Source organism: Sus scrofa, chromosome 6 (assembly GCF_000003025.6).
Source record: "Sus scrofa isolate TJ Tabasco breed Duroc chromosome 6, Sscrofa11.1, whole genome shotgun sequence".
In the NCBI taxonomy this organism is placed as follows: domain Eukaryota; kingdom Metazoa; phylum Chordata; class Mammalia; order Artiodactyla; family Suidae; genus Sus; species Sus scrofa.
The window spans coordinates 87,926,840-87,942,994 of record NC_010448.4 but is presented as its reverse complement, the minus strand read 5'-3'; the positions used below and the strand labels follow the sequence as shown (position 1 = coordinate 87,942,994).

The following is a 16,155-nucleotide window of genomic DNA, read 5'->3' as shown; positions in this document are numbered from 1 at the left end:
CCTTCGACTGTTCCTGCCAATTGGCTACTCCTGGACTCAGCACCAGATTGCCTCATTTTTTCCTCTGGCATTTTGTAAAAATCTACTTTGGGGATATTCTCCTGGGGTCAGGTTGCACCAGCCTGCGTTCAGTTCCGGTTCTTGTTGTGTATGTTTGTTTTTTTTTAATTGCATCCAAAGGGTGCTCTGAGGTCAATAAAATAGCCAAGGCCACCCAGCTGCCTCTTTGTCTTTGGTGACATGACTCTGGGAGTTCCAGTTTCAGTGTGTGTCAGAGTGGGCAGAGATGACTGCCATTCAGGAAGATGCACTGGATGAGACTGAAGTGGACAGTGTCAGGAACAGTGATAGATGATCACCTTACACATACAAGAAATTAAACCGCTGTACCTACACCTTGTCTTTACACTGCCCTCTTCCTATGGCCAAGTGAGCTCGTCCAGCCTGGAATAATCACTCAGTGGCAAGGCTTCTGAAATGTCACCTCAGGCCTGTCCTGCACTGAATGCCCTGGAGTCTGGACAGTTGCCCTTTGTGGAAGGCAGTGGTCTCTTTCCAGAAAGTAGGCTCAGGACACAAGCCAGGCACAAGAAAATGCCCACTGGCCAAGAGGACCGCTGAGCTTCTGCCAGGCCGTTACCTGCGGTTACAGATCCTTACTGGCTCTCCAGTCAGCCCTAGGGGAGAGGTCATCTGATCATTACAGAAGAGAGGCTTATAAGTGATCTCCTAAGAAGGCTAGGACCTGCCAGTGTCTTTGGCTCAGAACCTTTGCTGGGCCTCTCTCCAAGGTCTAAGGTAACATATTAAATGTTTTTCTGTCAACTAATGCACACTCAGTAACTTTTAAGTTTGGAGGTTACAGGAAGAGATTATACCAGTTAAGACTCTCAGTAAGTTTAAAACCAAACACACTTCCATTTAGTGCCAGGAATTTAAGCAGAGACCTGAAATGGAACCATTTGACTCACACTGTAGTAAATGCAAAGTAAAGCAACGATCTTGGCTTGAGCTGTTTGGTTCAGTGGTCTGATGGAATGTCACACACAAGCTGAGTCACTGCAAACAATGGTTTCTGGCTGTGACTGCTGGCTGTCGCTTCTAACACAGTAGAATCGTGTTGGGGGACTGGAAAAAGTGAGCACCACTTCTTACCATGTTCTCCCTTGTACTGCCAGTCTCCCTCTGCGCCTGTGTTGGATGCTACAGAGATCACCCACCAATTAGCCCAGGGCAGACCAACAGCAGGCCAATCACTGTCCTCCAACTATAGCCAGACTCACCTCCACAGCAGTACCTGTGGCTCTAGCCTAGACTCCTGTATAGGAATCTGGCTCTGGCAGTGGCAGCTGGAGAGGTTAACAGGACCTCCTGCTGAATGAAGGAAGTTGGGTCGATGAGAGGGTGAGCTGCAGGGGTCACTTGCAGAGGGACCAGGAGTGATAAGGAAACAACTCGTTCAGGCAGATGGTTTTGATACTTAACTCCCAAACCTGCCTGTGGCTAAGGGGAAGCCACCTTCCATGGGAGAGAAAATGGGGTGGGAGGCCACATTCTCACTAGTGAGTCCTTCCAGGAGCCAGGGCTTCAAGGTACAAGGCTCCGGTTTCCTTCTCTCAACCACCCCTTCTACTCTTTCCACTCTCACTCCTTGTGCTTCTTCTTGTGCTTCTTCTTCTTTTTCTTCTTCTTGGCCGCCTTGTTGTCTTTTGATGTGTGCCTTGCCCTCTTGCCTGTATCACTCTCAGAGTCTGAGCTGTCAGAGTTAGATGACTTCCTGTCTCTATGTTTCTTTTTCTTCTTTTCCTGAACAAAAAAATAAACAAGAATCTCAACATTGTATGTGCATATTTGCTTTTAAAAATATGGCATGTGCAGTTTCTGCTGTGGTGCAGTGGATTAAGAATCTGACTATAGTGGCTTGGGTTGCTGTGGAGGCAAAGGTTTGATCCTTGGCCCCTCAGGAGAAGGCTAAAGGATCTGGCATTGCCACAGCTATGGAACCTGTGAGTCGGATTTGACCCCTGGCCCAGGAACTTACATAGGCCAAGGGTGTGGCCATTAAAAAAATAATGGCATGTAATCAGTAGGGAATAACTTAATAAATAATAAAACATTAATTAAAAAATAAATTACATCTTTGGGTACCAACAAGAAAAAAATGCTCAAAACAAGGGAAAGTAGATCAAGTCATGAGTTCTTTATTTTTTGCTTTTTAGGGCTGCACATGTGGCATATGGAAGTTCCCAGGCTAGAGGTTGAATTGGAGCTACAGCTGTCCCAGATCCATGCAAACTACACCTGAGCTCACAGCAACGCCAGATCCCTAACCCACTGAGCAAGGCCAGGGATTGAACCTGCATCCTCATGGATCCTAGTCGGATTCATTTAATGCTGAGCCACGAAGGGAACTTGCAAGTCATGGAGTGAGTGCTGTGGTGCAGTGGGTTAAGGATCCAGCGTTTCCAGATTGGATCCCCGGCCCAGGAACTTCCATATGTTGCAGGTGCAGCCAAAAAAAAAAGATCAAGTCATAATTATAATGAAGTATGTATTTTAGGCTCCAGGGTATGTAACATGCATGTGTATAAACACGTGCACATATACATGCATACTATATATATATTTACATATATTAATTATAATAGTACATTAAATTATATAACATGTATGTTTTAACATACCTGTATGTATTTAAAATACACAGAAAACAACAGAAAGCACACAAACAAGTAGAAAGTTTTACCCCAGCAATGAAATCGATACAGGAAAGCTGGGGTCTTTCACTGTCCTTTTTCATTTTCTTAAAGCAAGCATTTATTACTTTCATTTTTAAAAAGCATACGATATTAAAGCTGAATGGAGTCCTTAGAGAGCACTTTGTTAAGATACAGTACCTCACATGCCCCAAAATAAGAAAGTAAGAGACTTAGGACTCCTGACTCCCAGCCTGCTTTCTTTTTGACCCTTCTGCCAGGGAAAATAACTGCCCTCAATTAATAAGGCTCCACCTGCTGCTCTTGAAAATTTAACATTTCTCTCTAACTTTCACAACCACCTTACTGATAAAGAACTTTCTCAACACTATACCCACCACGCCATGCTGCCAGACTCACATCACAAACACATACAAAGGATGAGACATTTCCAGGCTTCTGTAGGGTGCTCCCAGCAGTTTTTAAGCACTGCACAAAACTTTTCCTTGAATTGCGCATGTGTGTATATTGTCTCCATAAGGTTTTCTAAGAAGGCGAGATTATGAGAGGAGAAAGAGAGTAGAAGAGGGCAAGGTTCCTGCTCCTATAGGCTTCCAACCAGTATCCTGAGAGCATAAGTCTGCTTAAGACCAGGTCTTGGGAGCTGGCTGCGAGAAACGGTGGACAAAACAGGGAACCTGATGTGAGACCCAGACTTAGTTCTGGCTCTGCCACTTAACCACTACTCTTCTGTAACCCTGGGCAAATCATTTCACCTCACTGAAGCCTCGTCCCCCAAATGTAAAACAGAGATAAGAAGAGTACCTATGTCACAGAGCTGTGGTGAAGATTTAATGAGATAGTATCTGTGGCTGCAGAATTTGGAAGCCATGGCCCTGATCACACAGGTAGGGCTGGGATCTGCATGCAGATCATATAACTGAAAATCTCTGGAGTCTCCCTCTGTAGCATATGGTCCCTCTTCCTGTATGACGATGGGAGGCCGCATGGTATATGGTGGTCAGAACAACAATTTGAGAATATGGTAAGTCAAATTCCAACTCTGACACTTACTTTGTGACTTAGAACAAGAGACAACTTTCTGGAATGCCAGTTTTCAGTAAATTACAAATAATACCTACTTCAAAGGATGCTATGAGGATTAAACACGGTAAATACTAACTATAGTGCCTGATAGACCGTAGGCACTTGGTGGTAGCTGCAAGTATAGTATTATTTTCTCATTTCAGAGAACTCCAGAAGGTTCTGACAGTCTGGGCAATTATCTATGGCAGATAAATCAAAGTTGTGACAGGAGATTAAACCAAAATTCTTTCTTGGAGTCCTCAATGGAGTAGAGAAGCTTCCTAAGCCCAAATCGACAAGCTGTGGGAACCATGTTGGGAAGAAGCTAATAGTCCTCAAATCAGCAGGGTTGCAATTTCCCGGATGGCAAGATCATGGAAGCCAATCATGGGCTATATGGGCTTGGCAGCCTCACCAGTTTGTGTCCCTTAGGTGGGACAAAATCCTGGGAAAGAATAAGCAAATGCAGAGTCTAGTACCAATTCCCCCAAGCCTGGATAAATATATGAGAAAGGAGAATAATAATACTTCCTTATAACCAAATAGCACTTTAGTTTATTAAGCCTTCTTCATCCCGTATCTTGTAATAATAATCTGGTAAAGTAAAAATTTAGGAATTATTACTACCATTTTACAGAGGCAAATAAACATTGCAACTCAAGTAAAGTGAGCTGAGCTACCCGAAAAGAATGTTACACTTTCTAACTCAGTTTGGCATTATTTCCACTCTGCTCTCTCAATGATGCAGGTTCAGGAGGAGGGAAGAAAAAAAACAAATTGCTAGAGAGAACCCTGGCATGCTGGAATGTGTTTAGGGCTGCACCCTTGGCATGTGGAAGTTCCCAAGCTAGGGGTCAAATTGAGCTACAGCTGTGGGCCTACATCACAGCCAGAGCAACTTGGGACCTGAGCTGCATCTGTGACCTACAGCAAAGCTCACAGCAAAGCCAGATCCCCGACCCACTGAGCAAGGCCAGGGATTGAACCCGCATCCTCATGGATACTAGTGGGATTTGTTTCCACTGCACCACAATGGGTACTGCTTAAACCTCAATCTTGATGTAGATGTAAAAGCTCTTTTACAACCTGAACAAAGAAAATCTAGTCCTCCAGCAGGTGGCATCATTTTCATTATCGGTCTAACCTTGAGCTAGAGAGCAAAAATTACTTTATATGTTGTGGTTCAAAAGGAAAGTTGGGAAAAGACGAAAAGTCAGAAGTAAAGTAACTTCTAGTCCCTTGATGACATTCTAGGTGGAAGGAGAGCATAGGATAAAGAGTAATGACCCAGGGTTGTTTGCTCAGGGCAGACAGGCCAGAGGGGCAGGGGAAAGAAGCCACTGCTCAAATGCTCTCTAGGAAAAGCACACATCTATCTGGTGCTATAGCAGCTAGCCCATCTACTTTCTCAGAAACAGGAGAGCAGCTACCTAATGTGAGAGAAATACAAAAACTGAGAAAGGGAAGAGCAGCTAATTGAGTATTTAATTTTCTAGATGCTGAGGTGGAGACTTTGCAGGCATCCCTCATGAACTTCACAACATATTAAATGGACATAATCATCTCTATTTTTTTTTTGTCATTTTGTCTTTTTAGGGCCGTGCCTGCAGCACACAGAAGTTCCCAGGATAGGGGTTCAATCATAGCTGCAGCCACTGGCCTATGCCACGGCCACAACAATGCCAGATCCGAGCCACGTCTGTGACCTACACCACAGCTCATCATGGATGCTAGTCAGATTCATTTCTGCTGAGCCACGGGAACTCCATCTCTGTATTTTCAGGAAAGAAAACTATAACTTCAGAGAGGTTAAGTGAGATAAAGTGACTTACTCAATTGGTAGACCCAGGATTCAACTCAGGCTGGATCCCAAACTAAATGTTCTTTTTTGCCCTATCTATATTAAAGGCAGGACCTAATTTAGCATTTCCCAACCCAAGGGCACTGATCTAGCCAGAAATCCAGCAAGCAAGTATTTATTCTTTTTTAATATATTGTTAAGAATTATTCTCTCTCTCTTTTTTTTTTTTTTTGGTCTTTTTGCCTTTTCTAGGGCCGCTTCCTGCGTCATATGGAGGTTCCCAGGCTAGGGGTCTAATCGGAGCTGTAGCCACCGGCCTACAGCAGAGCCACAGTAACGCGGGATCCAAGCCGTGTCTGCAACCTACACCACAGCTCACGGCAACGCCAGATCCTTAACCCACTGAGCAAGGCCAAGGACCGAACCTACAACCTCATGGTTCCTAGTCGGATTCGTTAACCACCGCGCCACAACGGGAACTCCTTTAAGAATTATTCTTGAGAAAACACCGGTTAGGAGTTCTAAAAGAGGAATTGTAAAAAAAAAAAAAAAAAAAAAAGAAAGCATTGGTTATTTATTCTCTGTTTTTTTTGGGTTTTTTTTTCCCTCACACCACAACTCACGGCAACACAGGGTCCTTAGCTCACTGAGCAAGGCCAGGGATGGAACCTGCATCCTCATAGATACTAGTCAGGTTTGTTAACAACTGAGCCACGGACGGAACTCCTATTCTCTTATTCTTGAGAAATGATTGATTCTCAAGAGAAAATTTGATGTTCAAACTGATTCTCTAGGGTGGATTTTTTTTTTTTTTTTTTTTGGCCATGCCGGCAGCATGTGGAAGCTCCCGGGCCAAGGATTGAACCCATGCCACAGCAGCAATCTGAGTCGCTGCAGTGACAATACTGGATCCTTAACTTGCTGCACCATAGGAGAACCCCTAGGGTGAACTTTTATAAAGTAGGACATAGGGTGATTCCTGACTAGAATTTGCCTATAAGCACCAGTTTATCTCAGCTTGGAAAGGGTAAGACCACAGGGCAAAGGTTTATTAATCAACTCAGAAATATTTACTGAACTTTATTGCCTACAAAGCACTTTACAGAGCCATAGTTACATACAGTGTTGCTTAGGAGATAAGAAGACCACACTGATTTTTAATAGAATTCAGACAAAAAATACCTACTAGTGCAAGGCTACAGTAGCAGATGCAAAGTAAACACATCTGGTAGCTCAGTAGTGGTGACTGGCGCCATTCCTCTAAACCTGAGCCAACCTCATCAAACAAGGGAAAGAATAACTCCTTATACCCATTCAGGACATCCATTCAACAAATACTTGCTGAGTACCTTCTATGAGCCAGGAATATCTAGTAAATAATTTGTCTCTTATAACAGTTGAATGATTGTTAGAATTGACTATTAGAAATCAGGGATCAGGAGCCTTCAAGGGACAAGTTAATCAAGGAGAAAGACTAATTAAGATACTAGGCAGTCCATGGAAGTGATGTAAGAAAAGTACAAAAAATATGCCATGGACATACGAGGGAAACAAATCAATTGTCTGAGGAATTTGAGGACGGCCTCACTGAAGGATATGGAACGTGTGTACTTTTGAAGGTATGAATGTGGTCGTGGCAAGTGGAGTGGTGGTGGTAGAGCTGATGGAAAAAGCAAAGTGAAGGCCTTCTAGCCAGAGGGAAAACAGAATGAAGCGAACGCCTGAAAGAGCCTGAGCAGCTTATTTACCTTGCCCTGGACCCATCCCTTCTCTCCTACTCAAAAACATTAGTCCAGGAGTTCCCGTCGTGGCACAGTGGTTAACGAATCCGACTAGGAACCATGAGGTTTCGGGTTCAATCCCTGGCCTTGTTCAGTGGGTTAAGGATCCAGCATTGCCGTGAGCTGTGGTGTAGGTTGCAGGTGCGGCTCGGATCCAGCACTGCTGTGGCCCTGGTGTAGGCTATGGCTCCAATTAGACCCCTAGCCTGGGATCCTCCATATGCCGCGAGAGCAGCCCAAGAAATGGCAAAAAAAAAAAAAAAAAAAAAAAAATTAGTCCAGGAATTGTCCCCTCTCTCCTGCATCAATTTTTTTCTTCTTTACTGGCTCATCCCCCAAAATAAACGAATGTGTTATACTAGTTCCCATTGAACAAACAAACAAAACAAAACCAACCCTCCTAAACAATTTTAACCACACTGTCAACCCACCCCTCTACTATAACAGCTGCAGTCAAAGTTACCAATGATCTTTCCATGGCCAAATTCATGGTCAATTCTTGGGCCTCATTTACTTGGCCATTCTGTTTTATCTGAGGGCATTCCAATCATTGTGGCTCAGCAGGTTAAGAACCCGACTAGTACCCAGGAAGATGCGAGTTCAATCCCTGCCTTCTTTCAGGGTGTTGGGGATCCAGCATTGCCATGAGCTGTGGTGTAGGTCACAGACATGGCTCAGATTCCAAACTGCTGTGGCTGTGGCCGGCAGCTGTAGCTCTGATTCGACCCCTAGCCTGGGAACTTCCATGTGCCTCGGTATGGCCTTTAAAAAAATAAAAAAATTTAAAAAAATAAATAAATAATAAATAAATAAATCAACAGATCTGCTGTATCTGACATAATAACCCATCTTCCTTAGAACACATTCCTTACTTACTCCCACCATATGCTCTTACTCTCTGCTGACTTCCCCGGCTGTTCTTTCTCAGACTCCTTTGCTAGTTCATCCTCAGCTCCATAATCTCTAAGAGTTGGAAAACTCTGGGGCTCAAGTCTTCTGTTTCTCTTCCCTATATTTACTCTCCAGGAGATCTCATATAAGAACTTAAATATCTTGGGAGGTCCCATCGTGGCTCAGTGGTTAAGGAATCCGACTAGTAACCATGAGGTTGCAGGTTCCATCCCTAGCCTTGCTCAGCCACGTTGCTGTGGCTGTGGCATAGGCTGGTGGCTACAGCTCCAATTAGACCCCTAGCCTGGGAACCTCCATATGCTGCGGGTGCGGCCCTCAAAAAGACAAAAGACAAAAATAAAGAAACAACTTAAATACCATCTATATGTAGATGACTCCCAAATTTATCTTACATGGGCCTTTCCTTTGAACTCCAGAACTACACATCCAATTGTTTGTTCAACATCCATTGTATGTGATAGGCTTCTCAACTCCTATGCCCTGCCCCCACTCCAGCTTTCTCTCTCATCCTCAAACAAAACCCAAATGCTCTTCATTCCCAAACTTACTTCTTCATTCCTTCTCTTAATTAGCCCAAAACTCTGTAGTCACCTTCAACTGTTCTCTTTCCTACTTCACACCCAATCACTCAGCAAATTCTGTCAGCTCTGCCTTCAAAATATATACACACTTCAACTCCCTTCTCACCACCTCCACTATTATCACTCTAGTCCAAGTCCCCATCATCTGACACAGATTATTAATACTGTCTGTTAGCTAACTTTTTACTTCCATTCTTGCAGTCTGACCACCTAATTTCCATATAGTAGCCAGAATAATTCTTCTTAAAAGATAAGTCAGATCATGTCATCCCTCTAGTCAAAACCTTTAATGACATCCATCTCATTCTAAGTGAAAGCTGAAGTCCTCTTTTTCTCCTATAAGGCCCTGGTTTCCTCTACATCATTCACTTCCTCCAGCTACAGTGGCCTCCTTACTGTTCCTTAAACACACCAACCTCATTCCCAGTACCTAGCTATTGTACTTGTTGAAATACTCTCTCACCACTCATATGAGCTTTCTTTTTTTCTTTTGAGAGTCACTCCTGTGACATATGGAAGGTCCTGGGCTCCTGGGCTAGGGGTCAAATCTGAGCCGCATCTGCAAACTACACCACGGCTTGTGGTATAGCCGGATCCTTAGCCCACTGAGCGAGGACAGGGATCAAACCTGTATCCTTATGGATACTAGTTGGGGTCTTAACCTGCTGAACCACAACAGGAACTTCGAGGAGCTTCCTTTCTTACTTCCTTCAAATCCACTCAGGAGTTCCCTGATAGCTCAGTGGGTTAAGGAAATCTGGCTATGCCACCACGGTGGCTCCTGTGCTGTGGTGCAAATTCAATCCCTGGCCTAGGAACTTCCACATGTCGGAGAGTACAGCCAAAAAAAAAAAAACAAAACAAAACAAATGAACAAATATCCACCCAAATGATGCTTTATGAGAAAGGCCTGCCCTTACCATTCTATCAAGAATAGTAAGTCACTAAGCACCCTTATCCCTTCTTTGTCTCATAACCAATTAATTTTTCTCCCATAGCACTTATCAGTATTTGAAATATAAGTAATATTTTGTATTTATTTACCAGTTCATTGTCTGTGACTCCCATTAAGAAGTAAGTGCCGGAGTTCCCGTGGTGGCGCAGTGGTTAACGAATCCGACTAGGAACCATGAGAAGTAAGTGCCATGAAGACAGAGATTTTATCTGTTTTGTCTACTGCTGTATCTGCAATGACTAGAACAGAGCTTGGCATGTAGTAAAAGTTCTTTTAATGAATGAGGCAAAGAGGACAGTGTGTGGATGAAGGCACTGGTGAGAGACGATGCTAGGAAGCTGGAGAGACTGCAAAGTCTTTTTTTTTTTTTTGTCTTTTTGCCTTTTCTAGGGCCACTCCCGCGGCATATGGAGCTTCCCAGGCTAGGGGTCCAATTGGAGCTGTAGCCACCGGCCTACGCCAGAGCCACAGTAATGCCAGATCCAAGCCGCTTCTGCAACCTACACCACAGCTCACAGCAACACCGGATCCCTAACCCCCTGAGCAAGGGCAGGGACCGAACCCGCAACCTCATGGTTCCTAGTCAGGTTCGTTAACCACTGTGCCAAGAGGGGAACTCCAAGACTGAAAAATCTTAAAGGAATAAAGGACTTTATTCCACAGAAGTGGCATTACTGAAGGTTTTTGAGCATGCTACAGCTGACAATTCTCTGTGCTCCAGCAAAATGGGCCCAGGACTGGCAACCTCTAATATAGACACCAGAAGTTCTCTAGACAACAGAACAGAGCCTGCATTGTAGCCAAGGGATGACGTTCTTATTTCCATTCTTCTATATATAGTACAGCAAAGAGTAATTATAGTAGCCATATCAAAAGAGGAAAATTATGGAGTTCTCACTGTGGCGCAACAGGATCGGTAGTGTTTCTGCAGCGCTGGGATGCAGTTTTGATGCCCTAGTCCAGTACAGTGGGTTAAAGGGTCCAGCATTGCCACAGCTATGAGGTCGGTTGCAACCGTGGCTTGGATTTGATCCCTGGCCCAGAAACACCATATGCCATGGGGCAGCCAAAAAAGGAAAAAAGAAGAAAATTATATTCTGGATCAAATATAGCTAAATTTCACTAAAGTGGGCAGCCTGACCCCCAAGGCAAATGCTTCCTCATAATACAGCTTGATTCAGGAAAACCCATGACAGCATATGATAAGTGAAAGAGGCTAGCAAAGCACAGACATAGGTTCATGGAAAGATTACCCAGAGTTTCACTACAAAAACCTCTATTCCTATTTTACCAACGTCTTCAAAGCCCATTTCCATTTCCAACACACAGTTCCCTCTTGTTCTAACAAAAGTGACTTACAATTTTCAGACACTGGGATAAAAACTGTCATGGTACTGAATGGGTATTATATAGAACTAAACTGAAGTACACTACATTTTTGGACAAGGACATGCATTCGATTCCTGAATGTCTGATAAAAAGAGGTGGAGGGCTTAGAGCTAGGAAGATCTCTTACTCTTGCCCCTGATCCCTTCATTATTACCTACCAGTGGCAGCAGGAGTGAGTCCCTATTACTCTCCAAACTCAGGAGGGCAGGACTCAGCCAAGGACCCCAAAGAGACTATGGAGCCTACTATTCCAAGGTAGCTGGTGCATGCCTATATGTGCCAGGTACCATTGGGAATAGGTGACACCCTTTCTTTATCCTGGGCTGTTCTTGGTTTCCTAGCACCTTCACCTGTCTTAGAGGTTTTACATTAGACATTCTCTTCTACTAGACTGCAGAAAGAAGTGGGACAATGAAGCAGTCTTTTTTCTTTTTTTTGCTGTGGTGTGCAGCGGCTCATGTGGGATCTCAGTCCCTAGACCAGGGATTGAATCCAGGTCACAGCAGTGAAAGCGCTGAATCCTAACCACTAGACCACCAGGAAACTCTCAATGAATAAATCTCGTGAAGAAACAAGAAATGCGAGCCCAATAGCCTGTTTCTGACTTTCTGATTCTAGTTCTGGGAAGTCCAGAACCAACTAGTACTGGAACACATGTCCAAATCTGCTACCCTCGAACACTCCAAAATATCTATCTCAGGTAGAAGTTTGTATTGGAAAGGAAAGTCAACCTCCTGTTGGAATCAAAGATTTACAGGGGCAAAGGAAACAGACAGGAGGCCCGGAATCTTGATTTACGGTTGTGAACAGAAGAAGATCAATAGAACATTGGATGACTGCTAAAGGTAGCTGATAACAGAGCAAAAACTGACCTTATGAGTCCTGATCACCTAATACAATGCAAAATCGACATGTATGAGGTAGATACATAGTTGGTGAGTAAATAACGGAAGAGCTAAATGAATTAAGAGCTGAAATGTGCAATATAGAAAAGAATATGGGGTTAGTAATCTGAAGAACTGAGTTCTTATTTCAGCACCATCTCTTATAGTTTTGTGACTTTGGGTGAAATAATTTCTCTTAATTTCCATTTTCCTATTGTGTAAAATGGTGGAATAATATCTACTCTGGCTACCACACAGGATTGGTGTAAGTATAAAATGAAACAAAAAAAATATATTTTTTTTGTTTTTTTGTTTTGTTTTGTTTTTTAGGGCTGAACCTGTGGCATATGGAGGTTCCCAGGCTAGGGGGTCCAATTGGAGGCACAATTGCTGGCCTACACCACAGCCACTGCAACGCGGGGTCTGAGCCGCATCTGAGACCTACACCACAGCTCATGGCAACGCCAGATCTTTAACCCACTGAGTGAGGCCAGGGATCGAACCCTCAACCTCATGGTTCCTAGTTGGATTCACTTCCACTGCACCACGAAGGGAATTCCAAACATATTCTTAAAACTATAAATACAAAACAATAAAAGGTATAAAAGATAGTTAAAGGGATTAACAATGAGGTGAAAAGGCAATGTTAGATGATATCTTGGTAGAAACAGTGGGTGGGCATCAAGGGGGAAGTTCTTACAGTTTCAACTCCCTAGAGTATCTTTTTTTTTTTGGTGTGTGTCTTTTTGCCATTTCTAGGGCCGCTCCCACGGCATATGGAGGTTCCCAGGCTAGGGGTTGAATCGGAGCTGTAGCCGCCAGCCTACGACAGAGCCACAGCAGCGCAGGATCTGAGCTGCGTCTGCAACCTACAACCACAGCTCACGGCAACGCCGGATCCTTAACCCACTCAGCAAGGCCAGGGATCGAACCCACAACCTCCTGGTTCCTAGTCAGATTCATTAACCACTGCGCCACAACGGGAACTCCTAGAGTACTTTTTAATCAAAGAGGACTAATGAGTTATAAGTTCATATAGACAATGATACCTTAAAAAATAATAAGGTACAAAAAAATAATAAGGTACAATGATTACTACTGCCATTGTTCATCAGACCACTTCTCTACTAAGTGAAGAGGGATGGAGGGTAGGATAATGGGTTGACTAAGCAGGTCATAAAGACCTCATACCTAGCAGATTCTTAAGATTTATTTTTGTGGGAGTTCCTGTCGTGGCTCAGTGGTTAACGAATCCGACTAGGAATCATGAGGTTGCGGGTTCGGTCCCTGCCCTTGCTCAGTGGGTTAACGATCCGGCATTGCCATGAGCTGTGGTGTAGGTCGAAGATGCGGCTCAGATTCTGCCTTGCTGTGGCTGTGGTGTAGGCCAGCAGCTATAGCTCTGATGTGACCCCTAGCCTGGGAACTTCCATAGGCCACATGAGCAGCCTAAGAAATGGTAAAAAGACAAAAAAAAAAAAAAAAAAGAATTATTTTTGTGAACTGAAATACACATCCCAAAGCAGCTTTAGAGACAAACCAATAACTAATTTCACCAGGTGTATTAAGCAATGCAAAAAGAACATAACCAAAGACCTACAGAAATGAGATATTTATACAATCACTTTAGGAGTTTGACAAATGCCATATACCACCCAAAAGGTTATTAAAAGAGAATGAAAAAGCCTTGGCACATATAAATAGTCACAGTTAAAATACAGCTCTACTAAAGAAGTAAAATTACCGGGAGTTCCCGTCGTGGCGCAGTGGTTAACGAATCCAACTAGGAACCACGAGGTTGCGGGTTCGGTCCCTGCCCCTGCTCAGTGGGTTAAGGATCCGGCGTTGCCGTGAGCTGTGGTGTAGGTTGCAGACGCGGCTCGGATCCCGCGTTGCTGTGGCTCTGGCGTAGGCCGGTGGCTACAGCTCCGATTCGACCCCTAGCCTGGGAACCTCCATATGCCGTGGGAGCGGCCCAAAGAAATAGCAAAAAGACAAAAAAAAAAAAAAAAAAAAAAATTACCTGTTTGCAGACATGATCTTACATGTAAAAAATCTTAATATGTTCCACAAAAAACCTGTTAGAACTAATAAGTGATTTCAGAAAAGCTGTAGTATACAAAATCAACATGCAAAAATCAGTTGCATTTCTATACACTAACAATTAGCAATCCAAAAATAAAATTGAGAAAACAATTCCATTTGCAACAGCATCAAAAAGGATAAAATATTTAGGGATACATTTAACCAAGGAGGCAAAAATATCTGTACACTGAAAACTATAAAATTGCTGAAAAAACTTAAGATAATATAAATAAATGGAAAATGATCCGTATTCATGGATTGGGAGACTTAATATGGTTAAGATGTCAATATTACACAAAGTAACTTTTAGATCTGTTGTAACATCAAAATCCCATGACATTTTTTGCAAAAATAGAAAACTTCAGGCATTCTTGTCGAGGCTCAGCAGTACTGAAACCAACTAGTATCCATGAGGACTCAGGTTCGATCCCTGGCCTTGCTCAGTGGGTTAAGGATCTGGCGTTGCTGTGAGCAGTGGTATAAGTTGCAGACTCGGATCCTGCGTTGTTGTGGCTGTGGCGTAAGCCGGCGGCTGGTAGCTCCAATTCAACCCCTAGCCTGGGAACCTCCATATGCTGCAGATGCGGCCCTAAAAAAAGCAAAAAAAATAAAAGAAAAGAAAATTGCAAAACATGGCTTAACAAAGTTAAATAATTCACAAACAACGTACCAGTGGGACACTAGTCACAGTAGCTGAAATCTTAGGAGGGATGTGATCATCCAGGGAGAGAATATACAGATCAATAAATTATTAAACTAATTCTCATAATGGTACACTGGGGCCTTTTTCTTTGTCCAAAAAAAATGAAGATAAGAGTTCCCATTGTGGCTAAGTGGGTTAAGAACCTGACTAGTATTCATGAGGATGCAGGTTTGATCCCTGGCCCCGCTCAGTGAGTTAAGGATCCAGGGTTGCCACAAACTGTGGAATAAGCCAGCAGCTATGGCTCCAATTCGACCCCAAGCCTGGGAACTTCCATATGCTGCTGGTACAGCCCTAAAAAGACATTAAAAAAAAGAAGAAGAAGAAAACAATAATTTGTAGATCATGTCTACTGAGGACAAGGACCTTACCACAGTTTTTACATTTCTAGGTTTGCAATGTCTAGTACAAAATGACCACTCAATAAAAGTTCCCCAAATCTTTAAAAAATAAAACCAGGAGTTCCTGTCGTGGTACAGTGCAAACAAATCTGACCAGGAACAATGAGGACACGGATTCAATCCCTGGTTTCGCTCAGTGGGTTAAGTATCTAGTGTTGCCGTGAGCTGTGGTGTAGGTTGAAGACGCAGCTCAGATTCCGTGTTGCTGTGGCTGTGGTGTAGGCCAGCAGCTGTAGCTCCGATTCAACTCCTAGCCTGGGAACCTCCACATGCCAAGGGTGCAGCCCTAAAAAGACTAAATAAATAAATAAATAAACAAATAAATAAATAAATACACACATACATACATAAATAGATAAATAAATAATAAAACTGGAACCCCCAATGTTAATAACTCATCGCAATCAGAAAAACCCTACACTACATGAGAACAACTATTTCCTTTTTTTTTTTTTTTTTTTTTTGTCTTTTTGCCATTTCTTGGGCCGCTCCCACGGCATATGGAGGTTCCCAGGCTAGGGGTCGAATTGGAGCTGTAGCCGCCAGCCTACGCCAGAGCCACAGCAACGCGGGATCCGAGCCGCGTCTGCGACCTACACCACAGCTTACGGCAACACCGGATCGTTAACCCACTGAGCAAGGGCAGGGATCGAACCTGCAACCTCATGGTTCCTAGTCAGATTCATTAACCACTGCGCCACGACGGGAACTCCCCAACTATTTCCTTTTTTAAAAAAACACACTGGACTTTGTTCTTTATTCTATTAATATCATATATTACATTGATCAATTTTCACACACGGACACAACCTTGCATTACTTGGATAAACCCCACCTGGTCTTGATGCATAGGGTGGCTAGTATGCTGTTGAGAATTTTAA

At 43.4% G+C, this 16,155-nt stretch overlaps 1 protein-coding gene across 2 annotated transcripts in view; it reads right to left on the bottom strand.

Moving 5' to 3' along the window:
• The window catches only part of ZCCHC17 (zinc finger CCHC-type containing 17), a 63,131-nt gene continuing 47,113 nt past the window's right edge, over nt 138–16,155 (bottom strand). Inside the window, exon 8 of one of the 2 annotated variants that reach the window (XM_021095768.1) lies at nt 138–1,806. In XM_021095768.1, the coding sequence (XP_020951427.1) occupies nt 1,645–1,806 (162 nt within the window). In that variant the 3' untranslated portion in view covers nt 138–1,644. The remainder of the gene's footprint in view (nt 1,807–16,155) is intronic. The other variant, XM_021095769.1, reaches the window with a different exon arrangement.